The sequence below is a fragment of the Macaca thibetana genome, chromosome 7, assembly GCF_024542745.1.
Source record: "Macaca thibetana thibetana isolate TM-01 chromosome 7, ASM2454274v1, whole genome shotgun sequence".
Classification (NCBI taxonomy): domain Eukaryota; kingdom Metazoa; phylum Chordata; class Mammalia; order Primates; family Cercopithecidae; genus Macaca; species Macaca thibetana.
Window position 1 is genome coordinate 128255721 of NC_065584.1, and position 21330 is coordinate 128277050.

The 21330-nt window shown below is 44.3% G+C and overlaps 1 protein-coding gene across 1 annotated transcript; it reads right to left on the bottom strand.

Annotated features, from left to right (window-relative positions):
• Window positions 1–366: 366 nt before the first annotated feature.
• On the bottom strand, window positions 367–21309 carry MFAP1 (microfibril associated protein 1). The gene is made up of 9 exons (XM_050799520.1): window positions 21003–21309; window positions 12640–12859; window positions 10393–10522; window positions 9946–10133; window positions 8696–8804; window positions 8433–8593; window positions 5218–5377; window positions 1169–1258; window positions 367–1066 (listed from the first exon to the last, which is right to left on the bottom strand). Exons 1-9 carry the CDS (start codon window positions 21079–21081, stop codon window positions 884–886), a joined length of 1320 nt encoding a protein of 439 aa, XP_050655477.1. The 5' UTR covers window positions 21082–21309; the 3' UTR covers window positions 367–883.
• Between the last annotated feature and the right edge of the window lie 21 nt (window positions 21310–21330).

Below are 21330 nucleotides of genomic sequence, written 5' to 3' on the forward strand. Positions count from 1 at the left end.
GATAATTTTTAGATTGTATCCCACACAACAGTGACTTGTACCTATGTTCATCTTTATGTATTTACCACCTCATAGTAATTATTTCCATTCATTTTTATCATACGACACTAAACTATTTGATTCTTCCAGTGGGACATTTAAAGGATGTGAAAGGCCTTGGTCTTCTCAAACACATCTGTATTTGCTCATGGAATAAATCCAGATGCAACCTAAAGCCCAGCTAGTACCTGAGCTTGTTTCTGACATCAAAGGGAATTATCAAAATGTGAAACACCTTCTGCCTGACAATTCTGTTATCTTTTACTTCAATAGGCAATTAATACTTGTCAGCCTGGACAATTTATTTCCAGTATCATGCTAAAAATCTCCTTGTTGTGTGATTCTTTTATTTCTTGACATGCACACATACGTGGATAAAAAAGTATGTACACCTAGAAAAATGGACTCCAAGCAGAAATGGGAAACATGTTTCCATAAGCTTAGATTTCCTGGTATATTACTCCTAAACCTAAGGTAGAAGTAATGCATTGTTCAGTTACATGCCCACTTTTCTAACCCAAGCTAAGGGCTGGAAAAAGAAACTCAGAACAGTCCCAAGTAAATATGGGAAACCATAGTAGTGATAAAACCTAAGATTTCTCAGAAATAGTCTTAAGTGGGAAGCCTCTAATCCTACCTGGACAGTGCTTTCCTGTGGGTTTCTCAGCATGAGTCCAAACCTCACAAAGCACCTTCAAAGTCTGGGCTACCCAGTATCACAAGTATAGCAGTAGGTCCAATAGCTGGATACAGGGGCCAAGGAAATAATGAAAAAAACAAATCAGGGACCAGATGCTGAGACTTCCCCTTGTGTTCCACAGTTGGAAGAACATGCAGCTGGACCCTAGGTAGTTTTCCGCTTCTTGGCAGATGGCCGCTCAAATACATCGCGTACCCCAGCTGCCTTTTGTTTGAAGAACTTTGTGTTCTGGGCACTCTCTTGGCCCCAAGCTGAGTCAAAGGATGTGGTATCTTGATCCACAAGGTGAGTGTATTTGGTGCGACCTGAGCGTCCAAAGTTCTTGACCTGAGGGAAGGACGGATCATAAGTTACACCACCAAACAAACCTATGCCTCAGCTATCAATACATTACTTTTCTCTCTGTCATGTTATTAAAGTTCCCCATACCTGCATGACCTTAGGAAGAATGGTTTTATTGAAATGATCCTCCAGGGTAGGAGCGCTGAAATCTCTCTTGTATACTTCTTCATCCTCATCCTGTATAAAAAAAATCTTATCAATCTTGTGGCTTTATTTCCTATATATTCAAACCACAAATTTATTAAACTCTACAATGAGGGATACAAAGAAAGCAGAGGGTATTGAGCCTTTCTTCAAGAGCTTACATCTAACTGAAGAGACGATACTGTTTTTTTTTTTTTTTTTTTTTTTTTCTAAGACAGATTCTCGGCCTATTGCCCAGGCTGGAGTGCACTGGTGCAGTCTTGGCTTACTGCAACCTCCGCCTCCCGGGTTCAAGCAATTCTCCTGCCTTGGCCTCCTGAGTAGCTGAGACTACAGATCCATGCCACCACACCAGCTAATTTTTTGTATTTTTAGTAGAGACGGGGTTTCACCGTGTTAGCCCAGATGGTCTCGATATCCTGACCTTGTGATCTGCCCGACTTGGCCTCTCAAAGTGCTGGGATTACAGGCATGAGCCACCACACCCAGCCAAGATGATATTCTTTTTCCTTTGTTGTATTGTCTTTCTCTTTTTTTTTTTTTTTTCCCTGAGGCAGGGTCTCATTCTGATGTCCAGGCTAGAGTGCAGTGGTGTCATCACTGCTCACTGCAGCCTTGACCTCCCAGCATCAAGCGATGCTCTCACCTTAGCCTCCTGAGTAGCTGGGACTACAGGCACATGCAACTATGCCTCATTTTCTCCTTGAGTGTAGATGTGTCTTGAGGGTTGGCTTATTCTCTCTGCACTCAGTGTGTTAGTTTACTCATGTGACTTCAACTCTGCATAGGCCTCTCAAATCTCCAATCCTGGATTTTCTACTGGCTTTCATATATCATAAGTTGGATATTTTATTGGGACTTGAAACTCATGTCTAAAGTGAAAACCATTTATTAATACCTAACCTTTCCACATCAACCTCATCTCTTTTACTTTTCTGTTAGTAGGACCAGCATACTCTTTGATTACCTAGATTCAAAACTGAGTAAGTGTGCATTCGATCAGTTGCCACATCTTACAAACTCTTATCACCTGGGTTATTAGTTTTCCCTATTATCAGTCTTACATACTGTCATTGCACTGATGTTTCTAAACTGTAACTCATAATCTTTGCCTGGCCCAAAAAACTTCAGTGGTTCTCTATTAAATGAATGCAACTCCTAGGCTGGGCGCAGTGGCTCATGCCTGTAATCCCAGCGCTTTGGGAGGCCAAGGCAGGTGGATCACGAGGTCACGAGTTCAAGACCAGCCTGACCAACATGGTGAAACTCTGTCTCTACTAAAAATACAAAAAATTAGACCTGGTGGCGCACACCTGTAATCCCAGCTACACAGGAGGCTGGGGCAGGAGAATCGCTTGAACCCAGGAGGTGGAGGTTGCAGTGAGCTGACATCGCACCACTGCACTCCAGCCTGGGCGACAGAGTGAGATTTCATCTCAAAAATAAATAAATAAATGAATACAACTCCTCTGTGTAGTAATCAAGGCCAAATATTATACAGCCTTAATCCACCTTTTCAGTTCTCTTTGCCACTTCCCTTCACAGCTGATGCTTTCTGCCTCCACTCCTGCTGGTCTCCACCTGGAATGTCTTCCCAGCACTGAATGTCAAAAAGTCTATACATCTTGGCCGGGCACAGTAGCTTACGCCTGTAATCCCAGCACTTTGGGACACTGAGGTGGGCAGATCACCTAAGGTCAGGAGTTCAAGACCAGCCTGGCCAACATGGAGAAACCCCGTCTCTACTAAAAATACAAAAACTAGCGGGGTGTGGTGGTACACGCCTGTATTCCCAGCTACTTGGGGCACTGAGGCAGGAGAACTGCTTGAACCCAGGAGGTGGAGGTTGCAGTGAGCTGAAATCACGCCACTGCACTCAAGCCTAGGTGACAAAAAACAAAAAACAAAAAAAACTATACATTTTAAATGCTTAAATGTTACAACCTTTATGTCAACCCTTTCAATCTTCTACCAAATATAATCTCTCTCTCGTCAGAACTCCTACAGTACTTTACTCTTACTTTTGTTACAGTGATTATGTATTCTCGCTAACAGTGCTAAACAGTTACCTTTGCATAGTATATGCACTAAAGGTTACCTACTCAATGAAATAAACAACATTAGTAAGGCTGGATCCAGTTGCTCTTGCCTGTAATCCCAGCACTTTGGGAGGCCAAGGTGGGAGGATAGTTTGAGCTCAGGAGTTTGAAACCAGCCTGGGCTACATAGCAAAACCCCATCTCTACAAAATAAAAAAAAATAATTAGGTGTGGTGGCACACACCTGTAGTCCCAACTACTCAGGAGGCTGAGGCAGGAGGATTGCTTGAGCCCAGGAGAATGAGGCAGTAGTGAGCCATGACTGCACCACTGCACTCTAGCCTGAGTGATAGTAATATCACAATGCTGTGATACAGATTTATAAACCCATATGCTGAAGGAATTAAAAATACCACTATCTTGTTTAAGAAAGACTTTTACAAAAAATTTCTTTTGAGACAAAGTCTTGGTCAGCCACCCAGGCTGCAGTGCAGTGGCACGATCACAGATGACTGCAGCCTCAACCTCCCGGGCTGAAGCAATCCTTCCACCTCAGCCCCTCGATAGGTGGCACTATAGGCATGCACCACCACGCCTGGCTAATTTTGTATTTTTTGTAGAGATGGGGTTTTGCCACATTGCCCAGGCTGAACTCCTGGGCTCAAGTGATCTGCCGGCCTTGGCCTCTCAAAATGTTAAGATTACAGGCATTAGCCAATGTACCCGGCCCACCAAAGGACTTTCACATACACTTTTCTCATGTATCTTAACTAGCAATGAACTGCTTCTCTAAGAAGCTTAATTATTAAAGCCGTGAATTGCTTAAGCAAAGAAACTTTATGACCGAAGCAGTACAAGAATTCATAATCTCCACTGAATAGAAAGCCACATCTGCTGGAAAACTACGTAAGCAGACAGTTCCTGCTAATCAGATAGACCTGAAACTGATTTTGGAGGGTGGTAGGGAAGCTACCACTGAAGTTTTAACAGCATCTGCAGTGAAAGGCAGGAATTCAGTTGCAGTGGGGATATTTAGAATTTGCCACACAGCACTTGAAAAAGCTAGTCTAGTTTTTGGTACAAACTGCTTTAACACTAGGAAATTATAATAAACCATACAGGATTAACAGATTGCTATTTTGATCTTAAGTCTTTATATGAAAAACAAAGATGATGGCCCTCCACCTAATGGTTACAGAATAAACCATTCTTTTGTTTAGTTACTCTTGGGTACTGTCAGTTCAGAATGAAGTGAACTTTCTACCACACAAAAGTGAATTAATGTAAAGCTATTTGCAGAGTTTGGTTTTCACAAAGTGGAGGACCTAATTCGTCCCCTATCTATACAGATCACTTCTCTATTTCATTTCATCAATTTATCTAAGGCTGAGGACAATGGCTCATGCCTGTATTCCTAATACTTTGGGAGGCTGAGGTGGAAGGATTGCTTGAGGTCAGAAGGCTAAGACTAGCCTGGGCAACATAGTGAGACCTGGTCTCTACGAAAAATTTTAAAAAATAGCAAAAAAAAAAAAAAAAGTGCCAGGCATGGTTGTGCATGCTTATAGTCCCAGCTACTCTGGAGGCTGAAGCAGGTGTATCCCTTGAGCCCAGGAGGTCAAGTTGCAGTGAATTATAATCGCACTACCGTACCCCAGCCTGGGTGACAGCAAGACTCCGTCTCTCAAAACAAACTAACAAAAAAAGGCTATTGCATCATTTCCTCTTTTTGAGAGTTGGAACCAAAAGAGAGAACAGTTGATGCTACTTCTATAATCCAATTGCTGATGCTTTTCTCTGAGTTTATATTGTTCAGAAGGAAAAAACAAATGAGAAAGCTGACCATTGGCAAGTGGAAATAACATTCCAGAACATTCTTGAAGAGAAAAAAGAATTCAAAGTTTCTGAGTTATTCCTACTGCCCAATTTTCTGACTCTCTTTTCACTTCTTACCATGAAGAAGGCACCCCGGTGATAATACTTCTGTAAGAACTTATATTTGCCCTTAACGGCTTTGTTGGTAATGACTTTGCCATTTGCCCGAAGTTCAGCTCTCCTCTCTTCCTCAGTCAGGTTTCGCATGCGTTCAATTTCTGCTTTCTCCTTCTCAAGCCTGTCCAGGGAGCAAAACAATTTATTGGTACTGTTACAGCTTTAGAAAGACCAAATTATCAAAAATAACAGTCCCATGTTATTTCAAGTATTAGTCACCTTCTTTAATTCTAGTCATTGCCTATTAGGAATCAAGATCAAGAGCTCAATAAACAAAAGGGTGAGTTAGTCTTCATTATGTTTGCCAGACTAGGTATTGCCAACTTCCAGAAGTTGATTCTAGCTCTTTTGACATTCAGACATACTATTATTGCTGGGTTTTGCAACATTACGAATTCTCTTTCCCTAAAAGGTCTTCTTAGCTTAAAAAAAAAAAAAAAATCAGTGAATTTAAAATAATTGTCCAAGGCTTTGCTGGTATTCCTTTATGTAAGTGTATCATAATCATATAGGTGCTTGCATGTCACAAACCAAAGATTACCATCATTAATTAGATTGCAGTAACTTTTTTTTTTTTTTTTTTTTTTTGGTGACGGAGTCTTGCTCTGTTGCCCAGGCTGGAGTGCAGTGGCGCCATCTTGGCTCACTGCAAGCTCCGCCTCCTGGGTTCACGCCATTCTCCTGCCTCAGCCTCCCAAGTAGCTGGGACTACAGGCGCCCGCTACCACACCCGGCTAATCTTTTTGTATTTTTAGTAGAGACAGGGTTTCACTGTGTTCACTAGGATGGTCTTGATCTCCTGACCTCATGATCCGCCCACCTGTGCCTCCCAAAGTGCTGGGATTACAGGCGTGAGCCACTGCGCCCGGCCAGATTGCAGTAACTTTTTAGCCAGTGTTGGGGAGAGAGGGGGTGATATCCCTTTTCTCCAAAAAAATGCATATACACACATAATTTTGTGTACAATTTTATTTTATTTTTTATTTTTTTGAGATGGAATCTCATTCTGTTGCCCAGGCTGGAATGCAGTGGCACAATCTCGGCTCACTGCAACCTCTGCCTCCCAGGTTCAGGCGATTCTCCTGCTTCAGCCTCCTGAGTAGCTGGGATTTACAGGCGTGTACCACCATGCCTGGCTAATTTTTGTATTTTTAGTACAGACGGGGTTTCACCATATTGGACAGGCTGGTGTCAAACTCCTGACCTTGTGATCTGCCCACCTCGGCCTCCTAAATTGTTGGGATTATAGGCATGAGCCACCATGCCCAGCCTTGTGTACAATTTTAAAGGGCACTTGGACTCCTACTCCTTCAGGTCCAGGATAAAAACCTTAGAAACTACAGGCTGAGGGCCAGGCGTGGTGGCTCATGCCTGTATTCCCAGCACGTTGGGAGGCCGAGGTGGGTGGATCACCTGAGGTCAGGAGTTCAAGGCCAGCCTGGCCAACATGGTGAAACCACGCCTCTATTAAAAATACAAAAATTAGCTGTGTGGTGGCATATGCCTGTAGTCCCAGCTACTTGGAAGGCTGAGGCAGAACTGCTTGACCCCCAGGGGGTGGAGGCCAAGATTGCGCCACTGCACTCCAGCTTGGGCGACAGAGTGAGACTCCGTCTCAAAAAAAAAAAAAAAGAAACTACAGGCTGAGGATGGAGTTATCTATTTATTGTGTGTGTAGCTCATATTGAGGCAAGTTTTCTTTTTTTCTTTTTTCCAGATAAGAGTGTCACTCTGTCACCCAGGCTGGAGTGCAGTGGCGCTATCTCAGCTCACTGCAACCTCTGCCTCCTGGGTTCAAGCGATTCTCTTGCCTCCACCTTCCAAGTAGCTGGGAATAACATGCAAACACCACCACACCCGGCTAATTTTTGTATTTTAGTAGAGAGAGGTTTTCACCATGTTGGCCAGGCTGGTCTCGAACTCCCAGCCTAAAGTGATTCGCCTGCCTCAGCCTCCCAAAGTGCTCGGATTACGGCGTGAGCCACCACGCCCAGCCTAGAGTTATCTATTGATGGTTTCCTTTGTAATCCGGGATTACCCTCTTATACCTAATAATTTATAGGAATGAGTGATGCAGCTCAGAAATGATTCTGCTTGGGCCGGGCGTGGTGGCTCACGCCGTAATCCAAGCACTTTGAGAGGCCGAGGCAGGTGGATAACCTGAGGTCATGAGTTCGAGACCAGCCTGACCAACATGGTGAAACCCTGTCTCTACTAAAAATACAAAAATTAGCCAGGTGTGGTGGCACATGCCTGTAATCCCAGCTACTTGGGAGGCTGAGGCAGGAGAATCACTTGAACCCAGGAGGCGGAGGCCACAGTGAGCTGAGATTGTGACACTTCACTCTAGCCTGAGTGAAAAGCAAAACTCCATCTCAAAAAAAAAAAAAAAAAAAAAAGATTCTGCTCTAACATAGTGTAGGTTATTTAAGTGCCACAAATGCTTCCCCTCACAGTATGCATGCCCCTTTTCAAAAAGTATGACTTTGCTGCTTCTCCTATCCAGAGGTGGAGTCTGTTTCTCCACCTGCTTAAAGCTAGGTTGGCCTTGTGACTTGCTTTGACCAATATGTGGCAGGATTGATGTATGAGTTCTGGAACCTAAGTGTCAGAAGACCTTGCCCTCTTAGAATGGTACCGAGACTACTATGTAAGGAAGGCAGTCTAACCCAATGAAGGATAAGTGAGGCATCCTAACTGATAGCCACCACCTACTACTAGACATGTGAGTGAAGCCCTTTTAAGTTTCTAGCCCAGTCAACTGTCTAGCTGGATACAACGACATAAGTGAGCCCACGTGAAATCAGTAGAGGAACTGTTCAGCCAACCTCCAAAATTGTGAAAAGTAATTGTTTTTTCAAGTCACTCAATTGTGGGTTGGGTTGTACACAGTAAGAGATAACTGCTAACAGTTACTAATTTTTGTGTCTACTAGGAAACTAAAGGGAGCACTGGCTGGCACTCTATTATGGACACACATCGACAAAGTGTGTTTCTCTTCCCTGATTTCACTGTAACAAGTGAAACTCACATTCCAATTATAGGAAACTCACCCAGCAGCAAGAACTCTGAAGATGGCCAGAATGGAACTCACAGTAGGTAATGAGTCTCAGAGCTATCCTACTAGAAACCTGTTCCACTAGCAGCATTAACTCTAGGCTCATCTTTTTACTCACGCTTCTCGATCTTCTCTGTCCCTCTTGATTCTTTTTAGCTCCCGAACTTTCCATGCCTCATATTCCTCCTCGTCATTTTCATCATCAGTATTGAGTGCATCCAGTGCAGCCAAGGATCGCTTGTTCTCTTCCAGCTCTTTCTTGGTTTCCTCTTCGACAATCTGGATAGGGAGAACAATTCGGCTTGGACTTCCTTACTCTCCTCAGACAAACCTGATTACACTATTTTCTTGTACTCAATCCTTGGAACCACTCCCCAGTACCTTGAGTGTGTACTTGCGCCTCTCCTCTGCCAGGCGTTTTGCTTCCTGCTCCAGCTCCTTCTGTTTCAATGCTTCAGCTTCACGTTCTTGAACTGTCACTCGGTCCTTCCTGCATCACAGAGGTCCTGTTAATTGCCTAAAGTCCTTAGAGTGGAGTGCTTTGTTCCCCTAGACCTAGTCCCATCCAAATGAGACGAAACCAAACTCTTTGGCTCTATTATTTTCAAAGAGCAAAAAACGTTGAGTCATCCCAGGTCTTTTTTTTTTTTTTGAGATGGAGTCTCACTCTGTCTCCTGTGCAGTGGTGTGATCTCAGCTCACTGCAACCTCTGCCTCCTGGGTTCAAGCAATTATTTGCCTCAGCCTCCCGAGTAGCTGGGATTACAGGCGCCTGCCACCACACCTGGTTAATTTCTTTGTATTTTTAGTAGAGATGGGGTTTCACCATCTTGGCCAGGCTGGTCTTGAACTCCTGACCTCGTGATCCACCTGCCTCAGCCTCCCAAAGTGCTGGAATTACAGGCATGAGCCACTGTGCCCAGCCATCATCCCAGGTCTTTGGAGCACTAAAATCATGTTCATCTTTGAGAACTGCCTGGACAGCAAAGAACCTGCTGGCCTGTAAGTAGGAGGATTTCTAGCCATCAAGAAAGGAATAGGAATCTGCTCGTTGAGTTTAATTTTGTGTTTAAAAATATATGGCCTTGGCTGGGCGCGGGGGCTCATGCCTGTAATCCCAGCACTTTGGGAGGCTGAGGAGGGCGGATCACCTGAGGTCGGGAGTTCGAGACCAGCCTGACCAACATGGTGAAACCCCCTCTATACTAAAAATACAAAATTAGCCAGACGTTGTGGTGCATGCCTGTAATCCCAGCTACTAGGGAGGCTGAGGCAGGTGAATCGCTTGAAATTGGGAGTTGGAGGTTGTGGTGAGCAGACATGACGCCATTGCACTCCAGCCTGGGCAACAAGAGCAACACTCCGTTCTCAGAAAGAAAGAAAGAAAAAAAAAAAGGCCTTGGACAGATATATGCTCTATAACTGAAAAAAAGAGATGTGAAAACAAACTCAGGTTCTCTGCTAACACCAAGATACTCCTCAGCAGCTCGTCTGGCAAGGCTACAGCACTAGCAAAAGCACTTTCACTCAGTGCTTAGATTTCAGAATAGCACAACAGAAAACAGACTTTTGTTTCCACGCCTGGAAAGTGGTAATTAAGTGGATTCAGATCTGGCTCGTGAGATACTTACTTTCGAATGAAGACTGGCTTAAGGCGAGGCTCCATCTCATCTTCACTGTCTGTGTACTCTTCATACTCAGACTCTGATTCTGACTCCTCTCCAGAACGTCCCTCATCTTCCACTTCCATGACTTCCATCTCTTCATTTTTTCTCTCCTGTGCTCGCTGACGCATCATGCCACGCCGCCGTTCTATTTCCTGTGAAGTCATATATGTAAGCCAGTCAGTCAAATGGCCTATGGCTTTTTGTTTTAGTCTCATCAAACCCAACAAATTCAAATGTAAAAAAATACAACTTAGTACCATTCTATTTTTAGTCCTATCCCAACAAACAAGGAACATGATCAGAGTCCTGCCAAAAGCAGTGATCTCATGTTTTTAAGGCTTCAACAAATGAGCACAGGCGTCAACTTTTTCTTATATCCAGAAAAAAACTTCCCATGTTCCTTTATCATACCTCATCATCAATCTCCTCCTCCTCTTCTTCACTGCTATCTTCTCGTTCCATGCGCCAAGCATCTCCTTCTACTTCTGAGTCACTCTCTCCTACCACTTCAGGTTCCACTATTTTCCGATGTCGAGCCAATCTGATAAACAGTATCTCCAAATGTAACACCAATGTCATAAAAATGAACTAGCATCAACCGCATTTCCACAGCCACACAGTACATTATATTTGCCTTCATTAATACTGAAGCCTTTTTTTTTGAGGCAGGGTCTTGCTCTGTCACCCAGGCTGCAGTGCAGTGGTACGATCTTGGCTCACTGCAACCTCTGCCTCCCAGGCTCCCACCTCAGCCTCCTGAGTAGCTGGGACTATAGGCATGCCAGCACACATGACTAATTTTTGTATTTTTTGTAGAGACGGGGTTTTACCATGTTGCCCAGGCTGGTCTTCAACTCCTGGACTTAGGCAATCTGCCCGCCTTAGCCTCTCAAAGTGCTGGGATTACAGATGTGAGCCACCATGTCCATCCAATATTAAAGTATTGAGGTGGGGGAAACTGAGGTGCAGATTAAAGAAACTAGACTAGGATGTCAGAGCAAATAGTCAAGTTTGGCCTGAAATACTAAACGTATGTTGAGGCATCCTAAGGCACCACAGCAAGCCAGCAAACTCATAGGGATGCATTGGGATTTTTTTTTGAGACAGAATCTCACTCTGTTACCCAGGCTGGAGAGCAATGGCGTGATCTTGGCTCACCACAACCTCCCCCTCCCAGGTTCAAGCGATTCTCCCTGCCTCAGCCTCTTGAGTAGCTGGGATTACAGGCGTGCACCACCACACCCGGCTAATTTTTGTATTTTTACTAGAGAGGGGGTTTCGTTATGTTGGCCAGGCTAGTCTTGAACTCCTGACCTCAGGTGATCGCCTGCCTTGGCCTCCCAAAGTGCTGGGATTACAGGCGTGAGCCACCGAGCGTGGCCTGCATTGGGATATTTTCAATAGCTCAAGGTAATTCAGTTTCAACATTAAGTCATATTACTTTCCTTTTGAGAATATCGTATCTTCGTGAAATTGGGTTTTGGTGGCTGCTGTGGTAAAAAGTAAGTACAGTGTGAATATCAATATAAAACAAGACATGAAAAAGTGACAGTGCTGATTCCAAGGTCTGCAAGGCTGTCAGTGTCCAATAGGCACACAAATTCCACTAGTAACTGTGGTTATGTGAGAATGAATAAAAGTGTTTTTTTCCCCATGGGCACTGTAATTTTATTTTTTTCTTTTTCTTTTTTTTTTTTTTTTGAGACGGAGTCTCACTCTGTCACTCAGGCTGGAGTGCAGTGGCATGATCTCGGCTCACTGCAACCTCCGCCTGCCAAGTTCAAGCAATTCTCTGCCTCAGTCTCCCAAAGTAGCTGGGATTACAGGTGCCCACTGCCATGCCTGGCTAATTTTTTTGGATTTTTAGTTGAGATGGGGTTTCACCAAGTTGGCCAGGCTGGTCTTGAACTCCAGACCTCGTGATCCACCTGCCTCGGCCTCCCAAAGTGCTACGATTACAGGTGTGAGCCACTGCGCCCGGCCATGGGCACTGTAATTTTCAAGTGGCAAAGTTATTAGGACATAAATACTTATTAAGTTACTTGGCTCTAACTACTTACTAACTAAAATAAACAGAACTGTTTTGGCCCAGGAGCTCTGTGAAAAAACCCCTGGGACAATTATGAACGGTGAAAGTTCAGGACCCCTGGTCTGCTCTATTAAGGTAATGTCTCAATCAGTATATAACATACAAAATCCCTCACTGGGAGACTTTCTACAATGAGACCTTTATGAGGTCTTTTCTCCTGCTTCAGTGTCATTTCCCCTTATTAGCATTTAGAATAAGCAGATGTATAAAATCAATTTACCAAAGTTTATAAAACATCTTTGTGCTAAAAAGACTCCCCTCAACAGCCAACGAATGGTCTGTGTTTTCTATTCCCGTAAGGAGTTGAGTAGGTCCTTTAGGCCAGAAGTAACCTGCTGTTTTCTGAAGCTGCCACTTTGTAACTTTGGTCATGTAACTTTCTTAGCCCCTTTGTGCTCTTAGTTTCCTCCTTTTGTGAAATGGGGATAATAGCACCTATTTCATAAAGCTATTGTATGGATTACAAGAATTAGCAAATGTCAGCTACTTGGCAGTACTATTCAAGTATTAGCTATTATTATTAAGCTGTAGAGGTTCATGTTCAAGTAAAACACAATCACAGACATTACCTCTCTTCCACATCTTCACTAATACGGTTCTGTAAACGCCGTAGCCGGGGGTCACTAGATGAATCCTCCTCCTGTTCCTCAGGCTCTGCTTCTTGTTCTTTGGCTTTCTTAATGAACTGAAATTCTTCATCTTCCTCATCTGAGGACTCCATAGGGGCATAGTCTGGCCTCTTTCCGGACACATAACGCTTTACCTTCACTTTTTCCATTGAAATCTCACCTGGGTGAGAAAAATAACTTATGTTTCAGTAGCCTGTTTCTCAATGTGCTTCATCCCATTATGGCCTTTGCAAATAGAGCCCTTTATTCATAGTAGACAAGAGTCTAAGCAGGAGAAGAAAAGAGCCACTACCCAACCATCTATTCATCTAATAGTGTTTTCCTACAAAGGCCAAGTCACGAGACTGCCTCCTTGTGAAAGCCAACACTGATGATAATGAGGCTTACCTTGAGTACAATGAAGTGGAGGAAGGCAGGCAGTGAAACAGTAGAAAAAAGTCCCCCGCAAAAAGGCAGACTGCATCCATCACAAATTCATGGCATCCCACCTCAACTATACCCTTAAACAAATTATTTGTAACAGTGCCCACCACATAGTAAGGATGATTTCTGCAGGAACATAAAACTAAAATGCTGCTCAGGCATTCTTGTAGTTCCCTCTGGGATTTCCACGGCAGCCTTTATAACATATTACCACATGACTCAATATTCTAATCTTACTTATTTCTACCTTCTTTTCCTTTACCTTATGTGTTATCAAACCTGCAAGAGTAGGAAATCTGTTATAAATACAATTCTTTTTTTTTTTTTTTTTTTTTGAGACGGAGTCTCGCTCTGTCGCCTAGGCTGGAGTGCAGTGGTATGATCTCGGCTCACTGCAACCTCCGCCTCCTGGGTTCAAGTAATTCTCCTGCCTCAGCCTCCTGAGTAGCTCGGACTAAAGGCATGCGCTACACCATGCCCAGCTAATTATTTGTATTTTTAGTAGAGATGGAGTTTCATCGTGTTAGCCAGGATGGTTTCCATCTCCTGACCTCAAGATCCGCCCACCTCGGCCTCCCAAAGTGCTGGGATTACAGGCGTGAGCCATAGCACCCAGCCTACAAATATAAACAATTCTAGTGAACAAAGAGAGACAGTGAAAACTAACCAACTTATTTTATGAGTATAACCTTGATAACCAAATTGGACAGTTCAAAGGAAAACTTTAGGTGGATTTCACTTACAAACACAAATACAAAAATATTAAATAACATAAGAGCAAATTTATCCCAGCGATATAAAAACTACCAAAAAAAAAACCCGAAACAAAAAACTCCTAAGCCAACACAACTTATTAGAATTTAGCTCAAGACTACAAGAATAGTTTAACCTTAGAAAATTAATGAGGGGGCCAGGTGCGGTGGCTCATGCCTGTAATCCCAGCATTTTGGAAGGTTGAGGCAGGAGGACTGCTTAAACCCAGGAGTTTGAGACCAGCCTGGGCAACAAAGTTAGACCTTGTCTTTACTAAAAATAAAAAAAATTAGCTGGGCATGGTGGTGTATGCCTGTGGTCCCAAGCTACATGGGAGGCTGAGGTGGGAGAATCACTAGAGTCCAGGAGGTTAAGGCTGTGGCGAGCCGTGACCACAGCAAGGCACTCACTTCAGCCTGAGTGATACAGTGAGAACCTGTGTCAAACACAAAAATATATATAGCTGGGCACAGTGGCTCATGCTTGTAATCCCAGCACTTTGGAAAGCCAAGATGGGCAGATCAGTTGAGGCTACGAGTTCGAGACCAGCCGGGCCAACATGGCGAAACCCCGTCTCTACTAAAAATACAAAAATTAGGCTGGGCGCGGTGGCTCAAGCCTGTAATCCCAGCACTTTGGGAGGCCGAGATGGGCGGATCACGAGGTCAGGAGATCGAGACCATCCTGGCTAACACGGTGAAACCCCGTCTCTACTAAAAAATACAAAAAACTAGCCAGGCGACGTGGCGGGTGCCTGTAGTCCCAGCTACTCGGGAGGCTGAGGCAGGAGAATGGCGTAAACCCAGGAGGCGGAGCTTGCAGTGAGCTGAGATCGTGCCACTGCACTCCAGCCTGGGCGGCAGAGTGAGACTCTGTCTCAAAAAAAAAAAAAAAAAATTAGCCAGGATGGTGGCACACACTTGTTAATCCCAGCTACTCAGGTGGCTGAGGCAGGAGAATCACTTGAACCTGGGAGGTGGAGGCTGCAGTGAGCTGAGATCATGCTGCTGCACTCCAGCCTGGGCAACACAATAAGACTCTGTCTTTAAAACAAAAAAAAAAAACCCAAAAATATATATGTAGATATAGACAATGGGAGGGAAGCGATATACTATTTTTACTTTTGTAAATTTCATTTTTATTTGTTATTTTTTAAAAGGTAGAGAAAGGGTCTTGCTATGTTGCCCAGGCTGGCCTTGAACTCCTGGCCTCAAGTGATCCTCCAGCCTCAGTCTCCCAAAGTGCTGGGATTGCAAATGTGAGCCATCTCTCCCAGCCTACTATTTTTTAAAGTCACATTTAGTTTTTTTTTTTTTTTTTTTTTTTTTTTGAGACGGAGTCTCGCTGTGTCTCCCAGGCTGGAGTGCAGTGGCGTGATCTCGGCTCACTGCAAGCTCCGCCTCCCGGGTTCACGCCATTCTCCCGCCTCAGCCTCCCGAGTAGCTGAGACTACAGGCGCCCGCCACCACGCCCGGCTAGTTTTTTGTATTTTTAGTAGAGATGGGGTTTCACCATGTTAGCCAGGATAGTCTCGATCTCCTGACCTCGTGATCCACTCGCCTCGGCCTCCCAAAGTGCTGGGATTACGTAAAGGCTTGAGCCACCACGCCCGGCCTAAAGTCACATTTAAAAAAAAAAAATAGATACAGCAGACTTTATAGTTAATGATAAAACAATAGAACCATTCTATTTATGTATTTATGTATTTATTTATTTATTGAGATGAAGTCTCGCTCTGTTGCCCAGGCTGCAGTGCAGTGGCACGATCTTGGCTCAAAACTGCAACCTCCGTCCCCCGGGTTCAAGCAATTCTCCCTGCCTCAGGCTCCTGAGTAGCTGGAATTACAGGTGCCCACCATATGCCTGGCTAATTTGTGTATTTTTTAGTAAAGACAGGGTTTCACCATGTAGGCCAGGCTGGTCTTGAACTCCTGACCTGAGGTGATCCGCCAGCCTCAGCCTCCTAAAGTGCTGGGATTACAGGTGAGCCACCACGACTGGCCAGAAGCATTCTCTATAAAAATCAGTGGGCATCCAGCTGGGCGTGGTGGCTTACGCCTGTAATCCCAGCGCTTTGGGAGGCCGAGGCGGGCGGATCACAAGGTCAGGAAATCGAGACCATCCTGGCTAACACAGTGAAACCCCGTCTCCACTAAAAATACAAAACAATTAGCCCGGCGTGGTGGTAGGTGCCTGTAGTCCCAGCTACTTGGGAGGCTGAGGCAGGAGAATGGCGCGAACCCGGGACCTGGAGCTTGCAGAGAGCTGAGACAGCATCACTGCACTTCAGCCTGGGCGACAGAGCAAGACTCCGTCTCCAAAAAAACAAAAACAAAAACAAAAAATTAGCCAGGCGTGGTGGCACACACCTGTAGTCCCAGCTACTCGGGAGGCTGAGGCAGAAGAATGGCATGAACCTGGGAGGCGGAGCTTGCAGTGAGCCGAGATCACACCACGGCACTCCAGCCTGGGCGTTAGGGCAAGACTCTGTCTCAAAAAAAAAAAAAAAAAAAAAAAAAACCCAAAAAAACAAAAAACAAAAACAAAAACCCAGTGGGCATCCTAATGTTGTCCCTATCACACCTTCTAGTCAGCACTGTATTATGGTTCTAATTTGGGCAATAAGGAAAAGTTATAAGGATGTTAAAGGAAGAAACTGTCATAATTTGCAGATTATATGGTTGTCTTTGTAGAAAACACAAGATAACAAATAGATTAAGCTAAAAGAGTTCAGAAAAAATGCTAGATAAAAAACTTATTTCTAAAAATAGGCATACCTGTACATTAGCGACATATAATCAGAAAGTACAATTTTATTTTTATTTATTTATTTTCTTGAGACAGGGTCTCACTCTGTTGCCTAGGGTGGAGTGCAGTGGCGCAATCATGGCTCACTGCAGCCTCAACCTCCTAGGCTCAAACCGTTCTCCTGCCTCAGCCTCTGAGCTACTCTGAAGTAGCTGGGACTACAGGCGGGCAACACCATGAAGGTCTAATTTTAAATTTTTTTTTTTTTTTTTTTTTTTTTTTTATGAGACGGAGTCTCGCTCTGCCGCCCAGGCTGGAGTGCAGTGGCCAGATCTCGGCTCACTGCAAGCTCTGCCTCCCGGGTTCACGCCATTCTCCTGCCTCAGCCTCCTGAGTAGCTGGGACTACAGGCGCCCGCCACCTCGCCCGGCTAGTTTTTTTTTGTATTTTTTTAGTAGAGACGGGGTTTCACCGTGTCAGCCAGGATGGTCTCGATCTCCTGACCTCGTGATCCACCCGTCTCGGCCTCCCAAAGTGCTGGGATTACAGGCTTGAGCCACCGCGCCCGGCCAAAAAATTTTTTGTATAGACAAGGTCTCGCTATGTTGCCCAGGCTGGTCTTGAACTCCTGGACTCAAGCGATCCTCTTGCCTAGGGTCTCCCAAAGTGCTGGGATTACAGGCATGAGCCACCATGCCTGACATATTTTCTACTTTTTGAGAAAGGGTCTCACTCTGTTACCCAGGCTGGTGTGCAGTGGCATGATCACAGCTCACTGCAGTCTCAATGTCCTGGGCTAAAGTGATCCTCCCTCTTCAGCCTCCCAGTAGCTGGGACTACAGGCAGGTACTGCCCAGGTAATTTTATTTTTTTGTAGAGCATTGTATTTTTTGGGGTCTCGCTATGTTGCCTAGGCTGGAGAGAATACAGTGTTAAAATACCATTAACAGTCACAAGTAATCTATAAGATACTGAGGAATAAATCCAACAAACAATGTACAAGGATTTTAGGAGGAAAAATATATAATTTTATTGAAAGATAAAAAAGATCTAAATAAACGGAGAAATATTTCATGTTCAAGGATGAGAAGATGGCAACTGCACCTGAATTAACCTATAAATGTATAATCTATCATTTTAATGCAATTCCATTAAAAGTTGTCTCCAGGCTTATTCCAAAATCATATGGAAGAATAGGAGGCCCCAAAACACCAAGACAATGCTGAAGAAGAATAAAACTGATGGGGGCTGGGAAGGAGGGGTGGGGCGTAGTTTACCGGATATGTCACTGACCCAGGAAGTACACAGATATCAATGGAACAGAGTAGAGAGAAGAAAAACAAACTTATATGAGAACTTGAGTGTACTATAGGAATGGCATTAAAAGTCAGTAGAGAATGGAAGGGCTAATCCGTCAACTGAGAAGGGACAACTGGCCAACCATATAGTAAAATTAGACCTCTAACTTCCACCACAGACACAAAAATTCCAGATGGATTAAAGACCCAACTATGAAAAACATATCTTAAATATTTACACTCCTTACTGGACTGTAAGCTTCCTAACTTATAATCTGTCTTGTATAAGTGTGTATTGAATTCAATTTAATATATACAAACACTCAGAAGATAGAAAACCTTTACAATATGAGTATCTGTGATCTCAGTGCAGGGAAGGATTATTTTTTAAACGATATACCAAAAAACAAGCTAAAACTATAAAAGATCAAGTTGATAAATCTCGTAATACTAAAACTAGAAACATCTGTGTAAGAGAAGACTCCATAATTAAAAGACAAGCCAAAAAATGAGGAAAAGGATACTATAGATTTGGAATATATAAAAACAAAGCAAACAAAGTGGGTGACTGACAGAAACAGGTAATTCATAGAAAAGAAAACCTAGAGAGTTTATTAGACACATGAACAAGATGCCCAGCATTGGCTGGGCACAGCAGCTCACGCCTGTAACCCCAGCACTTTGTGAGGCCCAGGCGGGCGGATCACCTGAGGTCAGGAGTTTGAGACCACCCTGACCAACATGGAGAAGTCCCATCTGTACTAAAAATATAAAATCAGCCGGGTATGGTGGCCCACGCCTGTAATCCCAGCTACTCAGGAGGCTGAGGCAGGAGAATCGCTTGAACCCGGGAGGAGGAGGTTACAGTGAGCCGAGATGGTGCCATTGCACTCCAGCCTGGGCAACAAGAGTGAAAAAAAAACAAAAACAAAAAAGCCCAGCATCACTAGTAATCAGGGGAATGCAAATTAGAATAATGACATACCATTTCAACACCTGTCAGATTGGGCAAAAAATGTAAAAATTTGGTATAACCAAGTGTGTAGATGATGAATATATGGGAAATAAAGCTCTTAGGTTCTCGAAGTTTGTTTTCTTTCTTTTCTTTTTTGAGATGGAGTCTTGCTGTGTCGGTCAGGCTGGAGTGCAGTGGCGTGATCTTAGCTCATTGCAACTTCTGCCTCCCAGGTTCAAGTGATTCTCCTGTCTCAGCCTTCCAAGCAGCTGGGATTACAGGTGTGTGCCATCACACCCGGCTAATTTTTGTATTTTTAGTAGAGACAGGGTTTCACCATGTTGGCCAGGCTAATCTTGAACTCCTGACCTCAGGTGATCCACCTGCCTCAGCCTCCCAAAGTGCTGGGATTACAGGCGTGAGCCACCAAGCTGGGCCTTAATTTTTAATTTTTTCTGTAGAGATGGGGGGGGGGTCTTGCTATGTTGCTCAAGCTGGTCTTGAACTCCTGGCCTCAAGTGAGCCTCCTGCCTCAGCCTCCCGAAGTGCTGGGATTACAGGTGTGAGCCACTGTGCTCCACAAATTCTTATGTTCTTACAACTTACTTTGAGGAGCAATTGGCAGCAGGTACTAAATAATGCTAGTATTGGCTACAGAATGACAAATGCAGAACTGTTTTTTTTTTCCTTTTTTGAGACAGAGTCTCACACTGTGGCCCAGGCTGGAGGGCAATGGTGTGATCTCTGCTCACTGTGACCTCCACCTCCCGGGTTCAAGCAATTCTCCTGTCTCAGATTCCTAAGTAGTTGGGATTACAGGCACCCACCATCATACATGGCTAATTTTTTATATTTTTATTAGAGACGGGGTTTCACCATGTTGACCAGGCTGGTCTCGAACTCCTGACCTCAGGTGTTCTGCCCGCCTCAGCCTCCCAAAGTGCTGGGTTTACGGGCAGGAGACACCATGCCTGGCCGCAGCACTTTTTTAAACAACCGGACAACCACCTGCCCCTCAATAGGGAATAAACTGTGGATTACACTTTATTTTATACAATGGAATTCATAAGCTGTTAAGATGAATGAATTAGATGTATAGGGATTAAAAGATAATTCTTTTTTTTTTTTTTTTTTTTTTTTTGAGACGGAGTCTGGCTCTGTCGCCCAGGCTAGAGTGCAGTGGCCGGATCTCAGCTCACTGCAAGCTCCGCCTCCCGGGTTTACGCCATTCTCCTGCCTCAGCCTCCCCAGTAGCTGGGACTACAGGCGCCCGCCACCTCGCCCGGCTAGTTTTTTGTATTTTTTAGTAGAGAGGGGGTTTCACCGGGTTAGCCAGGATGGTCTCGATCTCCTGACCTTGTGATCCGCCCGTCTCGGCCTCCCAAAGTGCTGGGATTACAGGCTTGAGCCACCGCGCCCGGCCTAAAAGATAATTCTTAAAAGCCATGTTGAGACTAGACACGGTGGCGTCTACTTGGGAGGCTGAGGCAGGAGGATAGCCTGAGCCCCAGGAGTTCGAGTCCAGCCTGGGCAGCATAAGTAGACTTCTACGGACAGCAAAAAAGGGACCGTATCCCGCACAAAGCCCTGCCAACAAGCAGTCTCTATCTATCTATCTATCTAGTCTGATATTATGTATATATTCTGCTATATTCTGCTATATACTTAAGTTCCTAATTATTAGATTTATATATACTTAGTTCCTTAGTAATTATTAGACTAACAATACATATATTCTAGTATTTATATGTAATTAGTGATATTATATTCTAATCATTATATATATTACAACAAAATCATATTCTAGAATACATGTACTAAACATATATATTCTGATATATACTTAATTTCCTCAGTAACGAATATTTTAATATATGTAATATACATTATATATATGTAACACAAGTCTAAGGAATTTGTGGAGGCTAAGAGAGGTGCTTGCTGAATATGAAAGCAGGCCACAGGAACAAGATTGGATGCAAGGGGATGGGGGTGGAAAGGTCCAAGAATCTGGGAGCCAGATCTTAAGAGCTGGAGGGGTTGGAGTGGTGTGTCCCAGAGGTCTGGAGGTTGCTGGGGCCGAAAGGGGTTAAAATTCGACTGGGAAGAGGGTGTCAGCACCGTACCTTTCTCATTGCGAACTGGGACGGCCCCAGCCGTAGACTGAATGGGCGGTTGCTTCATGAGAGCGCTTGGGACCGACATGTTGATGGCAGCGACGGTGATTCCCGAAACTTGACTAATTCCAAACAGTGAACACCAACAACGTCAACGAAGAGAAGAAATTCCTTCCACCTAAGTCCACGAACACAGCTGCGCGACTGATAGAGAAACTACTTACGGCTGAGCTAGATAAACCGGAAATACGTGACGAGAGGATTGTGGGATGGTGGAGGACGTTTGGGCGCCCACAGCTAGGACGTTGAGTGTGTTTCTGCGCATGCTCATCGGCTG